This window comes from Carettochelys insculpta, chromosome 10 (genome assembly GCF_033958435.1).
Source record: "Carettochelys insculpta isolate YL-2023 chromosome 10, ASM3395843v1, whole genome shotgun sequence".
Lineage (NCBI taxonomy): Eukaryota > Metazoa > Chordata > Testudines > Carettochelyidae > Carettochelys > Carettochelys insculpta.
The window spans coordinates 38,986,999-39,008,018 of NC_134146.1; the positions used below are offsets into that span (position 1 = coordinate 38,986,999).

General features: G+C 41.6%; 1 protein-coding gene across 1 annotated transcript in view; it reads right to left on the bottom strand.

Annotated features, from left to right (window-relative positions):
- Positions 1 to 21,020, bottom strand: part of SPATA16 (spermatogenesis associated 16) — a 127,561-nt gene that overhangs the window by 33,815 nt on the left and 72,726 nt on the right. The window contains exons 5-7 of the mRNA XM_075004443.1: positions 9,436 to 9,583; positions 3,242 to 3,388; positions 661 to 773 (exon numbers count right to left, since the gene is read on the bottom strand). Of these exons, the coding sequence (XP_074860544.1) occupies positions 661 to 773; positions 3,242 to 3,388; positions 9,436 to 9,583 (408 nt within the window). The remainder of the gene's footprint in view (positions 1 to 660; positions 774 to 3,241; positions 3,389 to 9,435; positions 9,584 to 21,020) is intronic.

Sequence of the window (21,020 nt, forward strand, 5' to 3'; positions counted from 1 at the left end):
TATGGACAGGTAGAAAACTGTTATTGCTAGGGAAAATAGTTAACATTAGTATTTGCTGTCTCTTGAGAAGAGGTTTCTTCCACTTATTTTCTGGAGAAGAATCTAAGAATTGCTTTAAAATAGTCCAGCCTTCATGCAAATTTCATTTTGACCTTTTCTGCTAAACAGAATACAAAGTGATAAAAAAACTGTATGTCATAGTAAAAAGTATGCTGTGGAATATGCTAATATAGCTACAATATATCTGTATCAGATCTGAAAGTAATTTCACATACTTTACTGTGTAGAGGCTGGACTGGAATTAACTTTAAGGTTTTGTCTACATTGCAATAAAACACTCAAGGCTGGCCTGTATCAGCTGACTCAGACAAGCAGGACTTGGGCTGCTGGGCTATAAAATTGCAGTCCTGGCACAGGAAAGTCTGCTGAGTGCTCTGCAAACATACATGCAGAGTTTGCCACAACTCACAATGTTTTTTGACCATGTTGCAAAGAACCACTAACTAAATACATTTTCTTCTTTATCAAATTACAGATTCATTTAAGTATATCTGAAACAACAGACTAAAGGACATCAACAAAACACATATTAATCATTCACATAACACAAACCTTTAAACTGGCATTCACTGCATTCTACAAAGTAAATTCTATACCCACAGTTAATTTGGTGCCTCTGATAAAATCCATTACTGGCAAGATCTTTTTCCCTACGGTCTCCAAGTGCCTTACTGATTCTTCTCTTGTAAGAGGACTAAAAGGAGCTCTATGTTCTAAGAAATGAAACAATAAACGTTGATATTATTTTTGATTAGACCAGTGCACACTTCATGCAAGGTATTACAGGGGATTTAGCAAACCATGTGGACTCAGGGAAGTGAGAAATTACTAGGAAAAGCCACCCAAGATGATCAGCTGGCAGGAGCAGAAAAAGTCAGTGGCAGGAGGGACCTCTGGAAACTGATGATGTTGCCAGAGCCTGATTGACTTATTTTATTCCAGTTTTAATCTGGCCACTCTCCCCTCTGTGCTGGCAGAACGGTCACTCCAAGCCCCTTCCTTCATGACGTTCATATTTCAGCCTCCCTCCCCAAACCTTGCATGGTCCTTTCCTCCCTTCTTTTTCCTTACTTGCCTCCACTGTTGAATATTTTGATCTTTGCACAACAATATGACAGAACCATGGGAACACATTTGGGTCCCATATAATTGTGTTTACTCAATACATGCCAACATGCAAGGCCTACCTACCTCCTAACTGCTGCACTGGCTTGTTTCTCAAGTTTTTAAAAATATCTCAGCACCACTAGATGGATTACAAATGATTTAAAGGAATACTACACTATTCCTATACCCCAGCAATAGCAAAACTTACTGACCTGTGAGGCACATACAATAATCTTAAGACACTTGAGATCTACAAGTATGGACATTGGGTATGAGAGGCATGGGACTTTCCAAAACGCCTGATACGTCCATGCCTGTAATCCACATCCAGACCCCTTCCCACCTGCTGTTCCCGGCCACAGGCTGGGCAGGCATGTTTGGAGCTGTACCACCCACACCACCCATCCTCCTGGCACTGTGACTTCTTTGGTTGCATTGCACGCCCAACAGTGGGGCTGGAAGGTGTGGGGGGATTCCAACCGTTGGGGGGGTGGGGCAAGCAAGATGGGGATTGGGCTCTATGGCACAGCCCAGGGGGGCTGCAGCTGTGCTCCATGGCTGCCCAGCACTCCAGGGCTGGGAGGCTGGGTCTACACTGCCTGGTCCTCCAGGACTGGGGGAGGGGCTGGAGGTTCTAGCCTGGGGCAGAGGCCTTTGGGGGCTGGGCTCCATTACACACAGAAGAGGTGGGGCCCCAGGTAGAAGGGGCGGGAGGTGGGCGGAGCTAACCTTCACAAGCCTAGGAGTCACCTGCTACTGCCTATGGCCACAAGACATGCATAACTTGACTCATCAGGTGGTGCCCCTTCCCTTAGACTCCTCGCCTCCCTGCAAGGTAGAAACCTCCAGTCCTACTAACTCACCACAGAGAAGAAGCCTCAAGTTTAGGTAGAGCTTGGAAGCTGCATGTGGTAGAGGGGTTCCATGAGCCACACTCTAAGTGTAAAAGTGCTGCAGGAAGCTCATGAGCTACAGTTGGGCCATGTCTGCTGTACACTGACTACACCCTGCCTTCATTGTGCTCTGTACCTTCCTTTGTTTCTGTTTAGCAACTCCCCTTCCAACAAAACCTTACCTCCACACAAACGAAAAGACAGGAATAAACCAACTGAACACAAAAAACCCTGGTGCTGATGTAACGTTTGCTAACCATTACATTGTTCCTCCCACTCTTTTCTTTGTCTCATCTAATTAAGTCGTTAAACTATTTGAGGGCAGGGACTGGTTCTTAATGGTAGGTTTGTACAGTGCCTACCTCAAAGGGGCCTCGTTCTTGGCTGGAGTCTCCAGGTGGCACCATAATCAAATTAATAATAGTAATACCTTTTATATGACTTTGCACACCTGCAGCATTTTCTGTTTGAATGTTAATTAATTAGGCCTCACAACACCTTGGTGAGGTGAGTGATTTTTAGCCTCACACTCCCTCTGGCGAAAATGAGAGAGGAGATGACTGGCCTCTAAAGATGAGTGCATGATGAGTGCTTTCAGCACAATTAAGGTTTTGTAGGAGCTGTTTTTGTATCCAGACTTGAGAAAAAAATGATTCTCTGAGTCTAAGCTACATAACTCAGCTGGAGTCAACTGCACTGTGCACCACCACACACTAATCCAATACTTGTCTCTAGTACCTGAGCACCCGACAATTTTTACTATGTTTGTCCTCACAGCACCTCTGTTGGGTAATGTTAATAACCCCTTGTTGCCTATGGGACCCTGTGGCACACAGAAAATAAAAAATTTGTCTATGCAAGCCTTGGGGTGGAGGGAATTGAAGTCACATTTCCTGAGTGCTAATATCGCACTACAAGCACTAGACCTCCTTTCTCTCTATAGCCAAATTAATTATTGAAAATGAATACCTGCCTGCTCTGGAATTTGGCAAACAAAGTGACGGCTGTCTATGTATGGAGCAGGGGAGGAGGTGAGTGATTGCTTACATGATGGAGCAGACATGCCCACTATGGCCTGTGTTTCTGCACACTCCCCTGATGAATGCTGCAGTTAGATCTCTGTCTATACAGGTGACAAACCACATTGCATTTAAACTAATAAGCAAATCAGCAATGCCTACCTGAAAAGGATGGCAGTTTTTTACTTGATACCTTTTCCAAGAATTTCCCAATGTCTTTGTTTTTGAACCCCAGAGTCAACAAATATTGTTGGGGAGGCAATGCAGCCCAATCCACTGTCTGTGGTAAGACATGAAATCCATGAGGATCTGGAAGAGAACAAAAGCATTTGGTACCCTGGCCTCTTCTTGAGAGCTTTAAGTTAGTTCCTTTCTTGAAAAATGTTAAACTCCTCCATTGAAAAAGAAATGGACTAAACAAATACTGGTTAATTCAATTTAACATAAGATACCACCCAAAAGAAATGACCACAGAAACCCATTAAACATGTTTTATGTGCCAACTCAGAGCTATAAGTAGTTTTTAAAATTCTGAATGTCAATGAATTTTAATAATTGAAATTGAAATTTTCACCAAAAAGGGTAAAAATATTCATGAAAATTTTATCTAATTTTTTGACTGGCTGATCAAAAAAATCCTGAATATAAAATTGTAATGACATTTTTTGCTGAAATTTTAATTCTTAACAAAATGAAAATGAAAAATTCGAATACCACAATCCTTCACAAAAACAGGATGAAATCTGAGTGACAGTGTTCACAATATTTTTATTCTGTTTTCAGCTAGCTCTACTTTTAAGATGACTAGAAGTACAACCAAAGAATAACAAAGACTCCCATCTACTGCTCACTGGGCTTAACAGCACATAAATTAAATAGAGCTAGATATTTCTCTTTTCCAAGTATTATGGCAATTGGTCTCCATTAACTTTGCTAGAGTCACTACTGATTTCCACTTCTGTCATCTCAAAATGTGCTCTATTTGGCCTAGTCCTTATTTGACTCATACAAGCTGTGTCTACACGTGCACGCTACTTCGAAGTAGCGGCACTAACTTCGAAATAGCGCCCGTCGTGGCTACAAGCGTCGGGCGCTATTTCGAAGTTAACTTCGACGTTAGGCGGCGAGACGTAGAAGTCGCTAACCTCATGAGGGGATCGGAATAGCGCCCTACTTCGACGTTCAACGTCAAAGTAGGGACCGTGTAGACAATCCGCGTCCCGCAACGTCGAAATTGCCGGGTCCTCCATGGCGGCCATCAGCTGGGGGGTTGAGAGATGCTCTCTCTCCAGCCCCTGTGGGGCTCTATGGTCACCGTGGGCAGCAGCCCTTAGCCCAGGGCTTCTGGCTGCTGCTGCGGCAGCTGGGGATCCATGCTGCAGGCACAGGGTCTGCAACCAGTTGTCAGCTCTGTGTATCTTGTGTTGTTTAGTGCAACTGTGTCTGGGAGGGGCCCTTTAAGGGAGCGGCTTGCTGTTGATTCCGCCCTGTGACCCTGTCTGCAGCTGTGCCTGGCACCCTTATTTCGATGTGTGCTACTTTGGCGTGTAGACGTTCCCTCGCAGCGCCTATTTCGATGTGGTGCTGCGCAACGTCGAAGTTGAACATCGACGTTGCCAGCCCTGGAGGACGTGTAGACGTTATCATCGAAATAGCCTATTTCGATGTCGCCACATCGAAATAAGCTATTTCGATGTTGGCTTCACGTGTAGACATAGCCACACTGTGTAGTACTAGAGGCACTGAGGCCTCAGCTGGAGTGAGTGAAGTCTCTGCTCTACAGCCTTGCCTGAGCACTAGCTGGCCCTTAGCTCCTGTGGTAGAGTGCAAGATTTCAGCCCTTATGTGTGCAGGTTCTATCCCTAGGGCTGGCAACCTGTGGTCTGTCAGCATTACACGTAATGCATTAGCTGGGAAATAACTGCTGGAAGGTCTCAGAAGCTTAGGGCACAATTTCTCAGTCCAGGGAAGCATGTAGTATTCAGAGGCACTAAGATCTCATCTAGGGTGAGTGAAGTCTCTGCTCTACAGCCCTAGCTGAGAGAAAGCTGGCCTTTAGCTCACATGGTAGAGTGCTGAGCTTTGGACCCTATGCTTGCAGATTCTATCCCCAGGGCCAGCAACCTAGGTCTGTGGGCATCACAACTGCATTCTGGTTTTATGCAAATACTTTAAATTTTGTGCTGTACCATTCCATCCTTTGGATCTCAGTTGTATATACACAGTTTACTTAGCAGGTGGTTAACAGCTAGAAATTAAAACTACTACCCACTGAAATCCTATGTAACTTTTTATAAAATCCTAGGGGTTTATAATTGTTCCTCTTAAACCACTACCTATATTCTAAAAGCTTTCTGTCTCTGATGGATTCAAGTTTAAAATAGGCTGTATTGAATTTAAAAATATACCTCCTTTTCTTCCTGTGGATCAAAGGAAAACATGGGGAGACATTCAGTATGATACATCCTTACATTAAGTCAAAACCTGAACCAAGATTTGGATGAATGAATTTTACTGAACTACATGATTAAGGTTATTTTAACTCACAACAACATCACAAGAGAGCTGGTATTTTAAACTTACTTTTTAAACTGCATTTTTAGAGAAGTAGTTTAGTTCACATTTAAAACCCTAGATATATGGGATATGGGCCATATCCTCTGCAGGCTACAAGTTCAGACCACCAATCTGTCAGTGATGGAAAATCATCACTGTGACAGAAAGGGCAATTTCCAGCAATATCTTCGTGAGAGCTTATTGAATTAAGTTTAAGTAGCCATGCAGTCAAGTGTATTACATGGCCAGTTTATGTATAATTGTATGATTATATGTAACTTCTTTAACAGGGAAACAAACATTTTATGTGCTTCAGCTTTTAAATCTTGTGCCAGACAATAGGTGAGTCTCCGAGGAAATACCTGGGAGGATGTAAATGCAAATTCTCACCTTTGGATACAACCTTTTGAAGCTACACTCAGAGGTGAGAACCATGGTGTCTAACTGATTACCTGTTCCCAGTCCCTGAATATCAAAAATCCAACTATAAAAGAAAGGCTAACCTATGTTTTTGTTCTGAGGAAAAGCCGTTATGAATTTGTAACCACAGACAAACCCCTGGGTGGGGTTTTCAGGACTGGTTACCTTGAAGAGCTTTTCCTAAAATTGGGGGTGATCACTGAGAAGATAACTAAATGGTGTGTAGGTTCTTTTATTGTTTTCCTCTGTTATGCTTTCACCTTAGGAATAACTGTGCTACTCAGAAAGTGCTGGCTCCAGCCCTACAACTGTGAGCATTTTGTCCAGAGAGAAAACAGTGTGTAGATTATGGCCTGGTTAGACCATATGGCTTGCTGGAAAACTCACAGTTAAGGAAGGGAACTATGTTTTCTGAGATACTTCTGGGCAAGGGAGTGGGAGACAGAGAGAGAGATATGACAGTCTGCAACCCAGAGGGGTCACATCTAAAGAGCCAGGACCTAGAGTGGCTGTCTTTGCTGGTGCACGAAGTGCAGTTGCCCTGAACTATGATAGTCACTAGCTCCTTGATTAACTAAATGGAATGGCTTGCGGTCCATTACAGTGCTGACTAGAGAAGTCACAAAACCCAACACAATTGGTGGTAGATATTACCCTCATCTTCTGCCTCATGATAGCCTCTAGGGACAGTTAATTTCTTTCTTCCTCTCCTAAGATCTCAGCCTTAGAGGTTGCTCCTCCAGGTCAGAAACAAGGATATTGGTGGAGAAGCTTGCACTGCTTGTGCTCTATGTGTTCTGTGAACATACAAGGGCTCCAGACTTTAGAACTATGAGTTCAGCATCTTTACAGTCACAAAAGCAAATGAAATAACACAAGCCATGCTAAATCTTTTACTGTGTTTTTACTCACATTACATAGAACACTGTACACAATGAACTCAATTATGACCTCAGAAACACAGTATACTTCCCAGAGAAGGCACTAAGCCAAATTCTGCTTTCAGTTACATGGCTGGCAAACAGAAGTTACAACATTGAAGTCTTATAGGTGTTATATCCATGCACCAGAGGCCAGAAGAGGGTCCATTAGATTTATTTATAAGCAAAATAATTGATTAAAGTGATCTAGGACAAGGTCCTATCCCTTTTCCCTCCCTGTTCTCTTTTTTTACTTTTCTTAGGTGTAGCATTGAAAAAAAAAGATTAAGGGTGACATTTTCACACATGCCTATGTGATTTAGGTGCACGACTCTTATTGACTTTCAAAGCCACTTGTCCTTCTAGGTCATACATGTGCTTTTGAAAAATGTCACCCTCCCTCTGTATTGCTTAGAGGAGATGGGATTCTGTGAGGTATGAGTTTGTTTAATTTTCAGTCAGATTCAGGGAGCTTTATATTATACTCCTCTTCATGCCAATACTTTTGTTCCCTGGAAGTTCTCCACAAATTCACATCAGCAAGTCAACAGAAGACAGCTACTTTATAACCTCCATGACAAACAAGTCCCTATGTTCTCTATTTTTAAAAAAAAACAAAAAAACACACACACATAGGGGTATTCTTCAACTTGTAAGATCAAGGTGATCAGTCTTTACAGTGACATTTTTAAAACAAAACATAAAATGAACCGAATAAATGTGCTTAGTTGTGTACAATACTTGCATGACTTTGCAGTAAGTGCCTGGACTTACTAGACTCTTTGTTTGTTTTTTATCGTGGAAGTTTTAGTGATCTGGAAAGGTTCCATATTGATTTCCCTGAAGCATGAAGTCTTTATTCCCAGAGCTGATATGGCATGCTACATCTACACGTGCCCCAAACTTCGAAATGGCCATGCAAATGGCCATTTCGAAGTTTACTAATGAAGCGCTGAAATGCATATTCAGCGCTTCATTAGCATGCGGGCGGCAGCCGCGCTTCGAAATTGACACTCCTTGCAGCCGCGCGTCTCATCCAGACGGGGCTCCTTTTCGAAAGGGCCCTGCCTACTTCGAAGTCCCCTTATTCCCATGAGCTCATGGGAATAAGGGGACTTCGAAGTAGGCAGCATCCTTTCGAAAAGGAGCCCCATCTGGACACGCCGCGCGGCGGCAAGGAGTGTCAATTTCGAAGCGCGGCTGCCGCCCGCATGCTAATGAAGCGCTGAATATGCATTTCAGCGCTTCATTAGTAAACTTCGAAATGGCCATTTGCATGGCCATTTCGAAGTTTGGGGCATGTGTAGACACAGCCGGAGAGTGGTATAGCCATGTAGCCCAATCAGCAAACCTCAGCTCTGATCCAGGCCATCACCACTAGAAATTAGACAGCATCTCAGTATTCTGGAGCCCTATGTTAGAAATGCCTGCAAAGTGACAGCTGTAATGTGGGTTCTTGTGATGGGAGCCAAGGTTCTTGAGCTATTTGACTGATACAGAGACCTTTACCTCCTTCTGTCTGATTTTCAGTCATTGACACACTGTGACTCATTAGTGTCTTACCATAGCCAACACTGCTCCAGGTAACTCAGTTAGCAATGTTGACAAGACATGCCTTACCCATCATCCACTTTCCATGCTCCTTCCCCCCAAAGACAGGACCTACTCATTGTGATCTAAGTGCTTATCTAGTCAGGAAAAGACTATGTTAATTCACTCAATCAGTAGGTGACAATGGGAGGTGGGTGGGATGGGAGGTCACACAAAGGATTTCCCTGCATACACCAGAACTTGATGCTCTCCACTGGATCTCCATTCACTTCTGGGTCCTACGCTGAATTCTGGTTCTGAATGAGGTCTGGCTATCCATTCATGACCACTAGAAACCATCAATTCTTAGTGCCCATAGGTGGTGGGCAGGGTGGGGGAGCATGAAATCAGTAAGAGGCAGATTTTCATCAGCACATAGGCCATTGACTGTGGAACACCCAACAAAAGATTAGGGTGAACTCAAGCCCAACAATCTGCAGAGCACATTGCCAAGATCAACGTACTACCAAAGCTTTGTTGCAATAATGGAAGTCAAAGAATCATGGGGAGAATTCACCCTTCTGCAGGGTGTCATTACAAACCTAACCCTCACTTATTCTGTTCAATAATTTAAGTGCTCCATAGATCATGCATTGGCCCTCTGCTCAGGAGTGAATTTCACCTGATGTTACAATTGCCAACTTTGGTTTGATCACACAATGTAAATCTTTAATTAAAGATTAATCATTAATTCCTGGAGACTCTTGCAATCTTGGATGGTTGGCAACCCTATAGTTCATGGATGAGTTAGAATTTGCAGCATCAGGCCCCAACCACTCACAAAACAAATGCATGGTCAACCATCAACATGCAATCCACACAATCGAATAAAATCCAATGCTGGTTGCAGATCTAAAACCCATTTCTCACCTGTGTATATGTACTCCACATAGTCAGGGTGCCTTTTCGCAAAAACTTCCTTCATCTTATCTATTTTGTCAGCCTTTGCTTTTATAGCAAATGGCGTATACATAACTGAAAAAGATTCTTCTCTGATGATGGCTTCTTCAATCATAGCCTAAAAGAGGGAGAGAAATGATACATACTGTGCTAGTAAAAAGTGAACTGCCATTTAAAAAAAATGGGGAAGAGAAAGAAAAATAATTGCCATCACAGTTGATGTTTTTGCCTTTAATAATTGCACAGTCATGCAAAGATAACATATTTTGGGCTTGAATATTAATTAGACAAGAGTTCAAATTAGTTCCGGAAAACATTCCCTAGCTCCTGCCCAGAAAATCAATTTAATGTAGAAAAAACATTTGTAAACAGTTTTCAGTGCAGTGAGTGTATGTCTTCAATAGGGAGAAAAGTATTAGGTAAATTATCCACAAATTAAAAAAGACCAAATTGATTCCATGTTCTCTGAAGGCCACATCCTTCACCTGAAGTTTTATTTGTTATTTGGGAGCTGGGTAAACAATACTGCACATTTAGGTTACCCCTTGTGCTGGTAGGAATTGAATACTGGGGCTGTATGGAATGCTAGCTGCAAAAATATCACTTTTGCACATTGTTTGCATAAAAGGGTGAAATTCATGCTTGTGAAGAAGTCCAGAACAAGATGGATTCATCATAGAAACCCTTAAAATAGGGCTAAATTGAATGTTATGTTGGCCAACAGAACAGAGGTAAATTTCATCCTATATTGATTACCAGCATAAAATGAAATCACCCCACAGCTGAACTGCTCCTCAGCTTAGTTTAATTGCCAGCACAGAATAGAACAAATCTTGCTCAGCATTATTACTGCCCTGCATAGGGCTGGATTTAACCACTGTTTCTGTAATAGCACTGAATACTATATACTGAATACAAACATTCTGGTTTGCATGTGCTGTTAAGTCTTGTTCAATGCCACTTCAGCTGCATTCACTACAGACACATATTGCATTTTCCTTAGTGTCAACAAAACATTTAACCAGCACAAAGTTAGGGGAGACAATCCCACCCCCCAAAAAATCATAGAGGGATAGATCTACACATTCTAACCAGGAAGAACCCTCATAGCACAGCCATATTGAAATGAATTACTGAAACTCTCAGTTTCTGAACTGAATGATACTTGGAGCTGTTTTACAGACAGACAAAATAGACCTTATGTCAGTTGTTGGAGTCATTCCCCAGTGATATAAAACTGCCCAGGAAATAGTGTGCACGTTTGAGCAATGTGCTCAACAGACAATTTCTGTTAGGCTGGAACAGAAAACTACAAAAAGACATGAGCTAAACAAAGAAATCAACTGCTTTTAGGCCCAAATCCTTCAGCCATCACAGCAGCAGAAATTTAGCTGTTTCACTCTGAGAGGAATCAGACAGGACACCAAGACTACACGCAGAGATTTGTAGCCCCTATGCAATGTGGAGCTCAAAGCTCTTGGGAGGTAGGGCACAGCCTAAAGGAGCTGCAGCTGAGTGGACCTTCTGGTCTGTTTCTCCCAGTCTATAGGTGTGAGGGCAAGATAGATGACTGCTCTCCCCTTTGCTCTGGAGTTCCCCAGGGCTCTGTCACAATACTCAGTCTGAGTATTTTGGGGTAGCATCTGGGGTTCATTAAGTCCTTTTAGCCAACTCACCTGCACTCTGACCACTCACCCATCTCTGCCAGGATGACTTCTAAATTCTAAACCTCTGAGATATGGGAAACAAAACAAAGCTCTTCCATCTTTCAGCCTAAACATAGAGCAGGGAAAAGCAGGGGTTGAAAATTACCCTGTTCTGCCCTTCAGAATGGGCAATATTCAGTCTTGGATCAGTAACAGATTTAAACTGTCCAGCTGTGCTGCGACTGTGCGGAGGGGAGGGAACAAAGGGTTTAGCTTCCCCATGGCCCAGCAATGTAGAAGAGTTTGGAGTTCCCAGCTGCTGCTGGAGTGGCAACATCACCAGCCAGAGCTGCAGGTCCCTTAAGCCACCACCATATCCCTGGAAGGTTTGCATCTTGTAGATCTGAAGGGCAGGTCTGGGGATGCCAACCCTGCCCCTTCTGCACAGAACCCCTTCTAGGACATCAGAGCTGCCCCACGCCCTTTGTCCAAGGCCCGGCAAAGTCTGTCAACCAACCTGAAAATGTCATTGTACCATGAGCCGCCAGATGTAGGGGCACTAAGAACATGTCTACATGGCAAAGAAAGACCAATAGGGGCAAATCTCAGTCAAATGACTCGGACTTGAGGGACTTTAACAATTGGCTAAAACCAAGCCTGGTATAGTTATCTTCAGCCTGGAGCCCAGACCTGAAACTCAACAAGCTGCAGGGAGGAGCAAATGGTGAGCCCCAATGCTGCTGAGCACATTGGTCAGACATGCACATTATTTCCTGGGCCAGCCTGAGCCCCAATTTTTCAGCAATTTTTAACTCCACAGTGTGAGCCCAGGTCAGCTGACCAGCTCTGAGACTTGCTGCTAAGGGTTTTTTTGTCTGCAGTGTAGATGTACCCTTATTGTTTCCTTGGGATGAGATGGGATAATAGCATTCCTGTGATATATACCTACAGTAGCCATGGCTAGCTCTGGCACGCTAAGAAATATTAGACCTGAAAATAGCAACATCATGATTTATAGGAAAGCTCTTTCAGATGTTTTATGTTAGTTTTATGAACTCTAATTTTTCTATCATGCTGGGACTTGCAAAACCTGGTTTTAGAGATGAAAAATATGAAAAATAGCACCAATAAAGTCTTCAAGAAGCACTTTTTTTTAGAGAAAGTAGACGGCCAACTATTTTCAGACACAATCAACAAACGTTACAATTCTAATACAGGCATTCAAAGGAGTTGGCATTTTTGTGCAGATATTGGGCACCCTTCATTAGCATTTGACCATAAAGCTATAGAAAGCAATTTTCTAATATGTAGTTGAAATGGAATGCATTGTGGCATGCTGCAGCATAGAAGTTTTACTGGCTCTTACATCCATAACTCACTTTTGGTTTCACCAACCATGAGAACTATTCAATATTTTGGCATTAAAACCTTTATGATGTCGGGTATCCAAAAACAGCCTGTACAGTATGCAAATATGGAATTGGTCAGAGTGCAATATACTAAAATATCCCTAAAAGGGGAGAAACAGATCCTTAGACTGTGGTCAATAATTTTGTTGAAGGTATAGTTATTATCTAAGAACAATTTTTTTTTCTCCAGCTCCTGAGCCTGCATGTAGCTGCTATTTGTTTTATTACCCCCTTGGATTTTTATGGGCTAAAATCTTTATGGACATAAAAACTTCAGGGCATAAAAAACTTTGAAACAGAAAACTTTATGCAGTAAGGTCCCTAAAGATTTCTGTACTGAAGTCTTTATGCACTGAAGACCATACGCTCAAGGAGACTTCAACACAGAAATCTATAGGTATGTCTAGGCACAGAGAGTGGGATGCTAGCAACAGTTATTTCACTCCCTGTGTGCACTGAGCAACCATTCAGTATTCATTCTAATGAAAAGACTTCCACCGGCTTCACTGGATTTTGGATTGGGTCCCTGGAGAACAGGAGGGGGAAAGTCTTTCTGTTTCTTGCCTTTATGCCTTCTGGTGGGCTCTGCCCCAAGCAGCAGGGAAAGGATGGTATCCTAGGGGCAGAATCTTCACACTCCTGCATCAAGATCGAGGTGGACACCTTCTGCGTAGGCAAAGGTATTGCCCTATGTGATGCATAAGGCTGTGGCTGAATTTTTATGCATGCCTGACACAAGCTATTTGTGGTGCCATCTTAACAAAGGCTTTGGCACTTTTTTGAGTTCTTTGGGATTGGAAAAGTGGTGAGGGGAAATAACAACAGGGAACTTAGAGAAACAGATGGAAAATTGTGAAATCTGTGGCTTCTGTGACCACTATAATAAACATTTTCCCTACAGGTCACACTGGATTCCAGTCTTTTGGGATTAATGTTGTCCTGTCACGTACAATGCATTTGGATGCAGGAGGTGACTGCAGCAGAGCACAGGCTCCTAACACAAGACAGGAGAGAGGAAGGAGTGTGGAATCTCTTGGCGTTTGGTTCGGCCTTCCTATATTTATGTATAAACAGATATAAAATGGCTAGACATAGCTAGCATTAGAATATGGTTATAATGAATCTGAATACATTTTTTTCCTTATAAAGATCTGAAACATTTAAAAACTTTTCAAACCTTCCCCTCCCCAGACATGCCGGATGAAAGGGAAGTCAAACTAACAGAGTCTCCCTTGTCTCTCATCCAGGACTTGAGGTAGAGTTCACTGAAGTCAATGGAAAGACTCCCACTAAGAGGGCATTGAATCCAGCCCATGTCGAGCATTGCAAAGAATCAAAATACCCTTATCAGCAATGCACTGAAATACAGGAATTGCTATACTGGATCAGACCAAGCCTTCCAATCTGATAGCATGTCTCCAACCATGGCCAGAACCCACTGCTTCAGTGAAGGTACAAGAAACGCTTTAATAGCAAGTTACGAAAAACTTGCCCACAGGGACAGTTTCTTCCCATAATCCGTAGTTGACATATTCTGAAGCCTGAGGGTTTATATGTTTTCCAGAACTCACGTTTTGAAATTGTGTGAAATCAATGAGTCTGTAGAGGAATTATTATACAGCAAAGTATTTACATTTTCAACCTCAGCTATTGAATCACTGATTCCTTTTAATCTGAAATCAAAACATTTTCATGGTTTATCAAGTGAATGTTTAGCACCTACTCACAGTCCTCTATATTTTTCCTACTGTGAGGGAATATTTGGCAGCTCTGACCTAAGTCTGTCAGTACTGTGATAGGAATATCTTCTTTTCATTGTGATCTTGTCAGGCTATTTTGATTTTTTAGGGTAAAACTAGGTAGCACATTCTTTCCCCCAATCTCTTTATGCTACGAAAAGTCACATATCATATGGCAGATGAGAGCTTTTTGCTCAGAGGCCATGTAATGCTTCCTCTTTCATGAGCTCACATCAAATGTCAGCTTATTTAGTTCCTTAAGTTATTAATGTATTTAAGTCACTACCATTTTTTTTTGTAAATGGCATGTTTTTAAAACCACCTATGCAGGTGTGTTTTCACAGTTTAAACAGACAGAAGCAGAAATGCTTAAGATGGTTATTTTACTGTTCAAGATGTATTACACGTTTTTAACAGTTTTGGAGAAGAGGATCTATACTTCAGATCCTTCCCTAGAGATCAGAACTCATTATAAAAGTATACTTACCATAAATGGATGGCAGTAGAAGGGGAAAAGTCTGATGTTATTGAAAGTCCATGCACACATTGCTAGAAGTTGAGGACAGTATTCAGCTAGATATTTCCACATGTCCACAAAAGTTCACCCCCAAATCCCAAGAAACATCATGCAGGAATGAGGGCACAGGAGGCACTCATCTCTTATGCAAAACATTTTTACAAGCAAATCATGAGTGACATGAACTGTGGATGCGGGGGAAGGGCTGAATCTTTCCTTTGTGCCACATGGCAGGAAAGAATTTCATTGAGGATTTCTCTTAGTTGTGCATTGGGTGGAGAATCAGCCCAATGATATAGAATTATCTGGATAATGAATGAGGCACAGCAATATTTGTTATGGGCTAGAGAGAGGAAAGTAGTTGCTAAAATCTATAGTTCAAAGGCCAACTCACTTGACCATCCAGTGCAAGGCCAATTCAAACTATGGTAGTTCACTGAATTGATGCCCTCCTCCTGTGTTTGTGGACAACGCTGAAGTCAGCCTTAAAAAAAGAACTTTTAAACAACATTGCTAAATGTCTCCTCTTTCTTTATAAACGAAGAGGTTGTTTTGATAGCAAGCATTAGATGTAAAAGAGAATTTAATGTGAATTTGTCCTTGAACAACCTGGTTTTCCTTCTGACACCCACTGAAAAGACTGGCAGTTGTGGACCTTTATTGTTGTCTATGCCCTAGAAAGGTGGCTGATATTTGAACTTTCTGCCAATTATTAGGTTTCTCTGGTGACATAGAAAAGGAATTATAAACTGCAGCAGTTTTAAATAATTTGATCTCAGAAAGAGAGAAGATTATCACATAACATGGGAAGAACCAAAGGCACAGCATCATTCAACACATGTACAATCATATCTAGAGGTTAAAATCTAGACGAAGGAGTCTGAAGCTATCAGATGACTCCTCAACGTCTTCATTGACTTATAGACTTTAAGGCCAGAAGAGACCATCATTATCATTTAGTCCAGTGGTGTCCAACAGGTATCCAAAGATTGCTACACTTGTGGTTGTTGTCATTCCATATTCACTACATTCCCCCTGCTCTAAATAAATGCCCCCTCCCTGCTGACAGCCAAGCTCCCCCAGAGCCAGGCACTCCAGCCCACTCTAAATAAATGCTCTTTCCCTCCCCAGAGCCAGGCATCACCATTTCCCCCTTTAAATAAATGCCTTCCCATTCCCTCAGAGCCAGTTCCCCTTCAGTCTCCCCCTCTAAATAAATGTCCTCCCTCTCACACATAGCCAGGCTCCCACAGAGCCAGGCACTCCCAGCCCTGCTCTAAATAAATGCCCTTCCCCTCCCCAGAGCCAGGCAAGCCCAGTCCCCATCTCTAAATAAATTCCCTTCCCCTCTCCCAGAGCTTTTGTCCAGCTTCAAGTCTAAACTTGTTGATGGCTAATTTCTATTCATTTTTTCTAGTGTTAACATTGGAGCTTAAATAACTCTGTTTTCTCTCCACTATTAAAACCTCGGATGCATTTACAGAAAACAGTCATATCACCCTTCATCATTTATTTGTTTTAGCTACACAACCCAAACTTTTAGAGTCTCCTCCCAGAAGGTACCTTTTCCATTCCTCTGATCATCCCAGCAGCCCTTCTCTGCACCTGTTCCAGGCTGAATTAATCTTTCTTAAACACAGGACAGAGCATTCCAGATGATGCCTTGTACACTGGCACTAACATTTCTCTATCCCCAATGGAAATAATCTAGCCTGATGCATCCTATGATCACATTAGCCTTTTTCACAACCTCATCACATTGGTAGCTGATATCCATCCTCTGATCAATCAATACATCCAGGTCTTTCTCCTCCACTGTCAGTTCTAACTGATGCCTCCCTACCCTATAGCAAAAATTCTTATTAATCCCTAAGTGCCTGATCTTGTGCTATTAAATTTCATCCCGTTTCTATTACTCCAGATCATACGCCAGGGCACCCAGAGCTTCTTATATAATATTCAGATTCTCTTCAGAAGTGGCGACATCTCCCAACTTTTTGTCAGCTGCACAAAGTTCCCCAGCTAATTCCCTTACTTTTTTTTTAAATTTGCCCTTTTGAAATCAAGAATCCTAGCTGCAAACCTATTTTTTTTATCCTTCCATTTAGTTTAAACCAAATCAGCTCCTATTCCCTCAAACCAAGGTTCTCCCCTACAGCCTGTTCTATGAGCTTCTCAACAATACTAAATATTAAATGGTGTCATCTCTTACAGATTTGACGAGCATTAGGTGAAGAAATCTGTCAGCTGTCACATCCAGGAGAATCGGGACCCTACCATGATTTTAGCATTTGTCCTCCAATCTCAAAACATGGGGGAATAAGAAGCGACCCCCAGCAGAAATACCCTTTGATGGGGACATGGAATGCTTATTTCTGGAACTTTCCAGTGGCATTAGCAGGAAAAAATAGAAGCTGACATGAAAGCAGTCAAAAAGTTTAAGCTAACTGAATGAGACATCAGTTTTCCTTCCCAGCACACAGTACAGTGCCCTTTGGGAACCAGACTCAAACACTAGAAGCTTAATTAGTCAGTGGCAGACGGAGACGGGCATGGTCTGCCTATAAACAGGATGACATTATTGGGTTTCCAAGATGCACCAACTAATATGACTGGGCTAGTACAATGGCACACAGCATTTTATGTACGTGAAGGGCTGTTGATCTAGTGGCAGGACAGTGTGATTATATGTGGAATTAAGCCATGTTTTTGAAAATTACTGACTCTCTTTGGACTTCATCTAAAGCTCAGTGTGGTATCCACTAGAACAAGAGCAGCTGTCCAAGTGGAAACTCTTGTGACAGTTAGTACTTCTAGGAAGTACACAGGCATTGTTTCATCTCCTTTCAGAGAGAGGTGGTATGGAGTAAGGGGGAAACAAGATAGTGGATGCACAACTCTTGAAGAAGAGTTGCAGCCTGGAGGGAGATGAGGCTAGCTTTTCCTGCTATTTCCTTGCCCTCCAGCACAGGTCTGAATTTCCCTATGAATCTTCCAGCTCTGCAGTCCAGTAAAACTATTCCCTAAGCAGAGTGTGAGTTCAGAATTCTACTACTGGCATTTACATATTATTTCTCTTCCCTCCTTTAAAATGGTACAGACCTTTTGTTAGCCAGCCATATTGCTCTCTTTTAACATCTAATTTGTACAATATGATTTATGGGTCTTCATTAATAGTTACAATTTTTATTGGTTTTGTATTGTGCTTTATACTGGGATTTCAATAGCTACTATAACCAAGATACACACTATTACTTTAAACTGAAATATTGGTTAAATAAATCCATCTTTTCTGAAATTAGAGATAATTAAACCATTTGTTTTTATAGGAACAACTTCAAAATGTTAACTTATTGTATGAAAAAAATGGTATGCTTCAACCAGCAACAACCCTGCCATTAATTATCTGATATTAAAAATATTACTCAGTTGAAATCATAGGGAAGGGAGGAATATTAATAAATGGAAAAATAATTTAAAATAACCTGGATATATATATATATATATATCCACACAAAAAACAGCCTGGGTGAAGATACTAAGAACAACTACTGCAACCAATAGACTTTAAAATAACATCAGACATGATATTATAACTTGCTGCTGTTTTATGGAGCAATGAAGAATTCAAGTACAAGTGATTGGTGCAATCTCATAAGTAAAGGGACATACTGTGCTTCACAGTAACTTCAGATTTACGCATGTGTGACTGAGAGCAGAGATAGCTCTGAGTTTCAAAAATCAGTCTCAGGCTAAGCATTTTAATACTGTTCCATTTTGCTTCTCACCATTGTATATTACAGGAACTCCAATCATGATTAGTCTTCTGATGGCAGTAGGGTTGTACAAACATTTCCTCCATGAGAAAAAATGGTCAAGTGATTGGTTCAGTAGCCGAGGCTGAGGAAGACCTGGTTTCAGTGCCTGCCTTCCAACAACTCACTTGTGTGAGATAGCTCAGTGCTTGAGCATTGGCCTGCTAAACCCATGGTTGTGAATTCAACCCTTTAGGAAGCCATTCAGGGGTCTGGGGCAAATAGATGAAAAAAAATCTGTCAGGGACGGTGCTTGGTCCTGCCAAGAGGGCAGGGAACTGCACTTTATGACTTCCCAAGGTCCCTTCCAGCTCTATAAGATGTGTATTTCCATATATTATCTTACACAAAAGTCACTTGACCGCTCCCTGACTCAGGTTTCCCATCTGTAAAATGGAAATAAAAACAATTCCTTATCTCATAGGCGTATTGGGATGAAAAATGTATTCAGATGTTGGAAGTGTTCAGGCACTCTATAGTCAAGCCCTTAGATACAATTGCATCTGCTCTGATCCTACTGACAGAGGTTGAAAACTACAAAACCTCTACCAAGCATTTATAAAATTGAATTTCCCACTGGGAGAAGTAAAAAACCAAATTGACAAGGCCAGATGAATACCCAGAAACCAGCTACTTTAAGATAGGCCCAAGAATATCAATAACAGAACACTACATGTCATCACCTATATTTCCCAACTCAAACCCCTGCAATGCATCATTAAAAACTTACAACCTATTCTGGATCAGGATGTATCACTCCGGAAGGTTCTAGGTGACAGGCCTGTCCTTTCCTCTAGACAACCTCCTTACCTGAGAAAGATTCTTACCAGCAATCACAGGCTACTCCACAGTAATACTAATCCTGGAACTTTTCCTTGCAACAAACCCCACTGCCAACTTTGTCCATGCATTTATTGTGGGGATACCATCACTGGATCTAACCATGTTAGTTACAAGATCAAAGGCACATTCTTGTGCACTTCCAGAAACATCACATATGCCACTATGTGCTTACAATGCCCTGACACTATGTACATTGGACAGAACGGGCAAAACCTTTGCTAAATTAAAAATGGACACAGAACAGGCATAAAGAAACTCAATACACATAAGCCTGTCAGTGAACACTTCAGTGGAGTGGGCTATTCTGTTAAAGACCTGAGAATTTGTGTCCTAGAACATAAAGAATTTAAAAACAGATTTAGAGTGAGAAATTTGTGACATGGAGTTCATATTCAAATTTCACACATTAACATGTGGTATGAACAGAGATATCAGTTACTTCACACATTACAAGGACTGCTTCTCTTTGATGCTCATAATTATCTCAGACAGGACAATTAATATCCCCCTGCCCCTTACCACCCTCCTTCAATCCTATTTGATTTGTCAGTTTTTATTGCAATTTTTGGGGTCCTCTGTACTTATGAAAGTCAGTCTGTTGTGGAAATGAGATTGATCTGATGGAGCAGGTCTGTCTCACGAAAGCTCATCGCTGAATAGATCATTTTGTTGGTCTCTAAAGTGCTACATTTCTGTGGCTTTGTTTTGTAGGATGACACAGGAAGTCCATGGCATAAGAATTGCAGCCAGATCTCCTAAGTCCCAGTCCAGCATCTTAAGATGATGACTATCCTTTTGTGTAATTTTTTTATTTTGCAATGGAAATGGAAGATGATTTCACTCCAAATGTCAATCAGAAAATTAAAAACACCAATGTATTAATCCTTTAAAATATCTATGTCTCATATAAACAATATGCATAGGCCTATAGATGTTATTAGCAAAAAGATGAACAGAAACATTTTACCCTTTCTCCCAGTGAGAAAAGTTAAAAGTAGTTCTTATGACAAAAATACACTCTGCTAGAATATGTGTAAGTTGGACATTTCCCTTAGTCTACATAAGGGACCCAGTACTGAAGCCCTGACATTTACAAAATACCAGCTGAAGTCATTGGACTTTCTATGAACGGGGATTGCCGTATTGGACACTCTGGAAGTGAAATTACGACAACAAAACTTAGCTACAAAATATATGGTGCTCTTCAGGGTGGATGAAAAATACATTTTGTCACTGAAAATACTTCAACAGTCCAAAGAGACTAAACTGTTAATTCATGTGACACATTTCATTAGAAGGATTCATTCAGTTGTTATGCTGAAAACCTGACATGCCATGAAGTGCTCATTACAGGAGACTTCTTGAGAACCAGCACATAATGCTACAGCTAGCTCCCTTAACCAGGTGGAGACTGATGATGATATTTTGGTTATAGTCTGAGTTTTCTTGATCTTCACCTTGGTCTCTTGGGTCATGATCTTGCAAAGAGGTCAGTTGAAGCTGAACTCTGTGGGAATTGAAGATGCTGAGCACTACTCAGAAAATACTCTGAACCTTGTAAGAGTAGGATCTAGTTGCTTTATCAC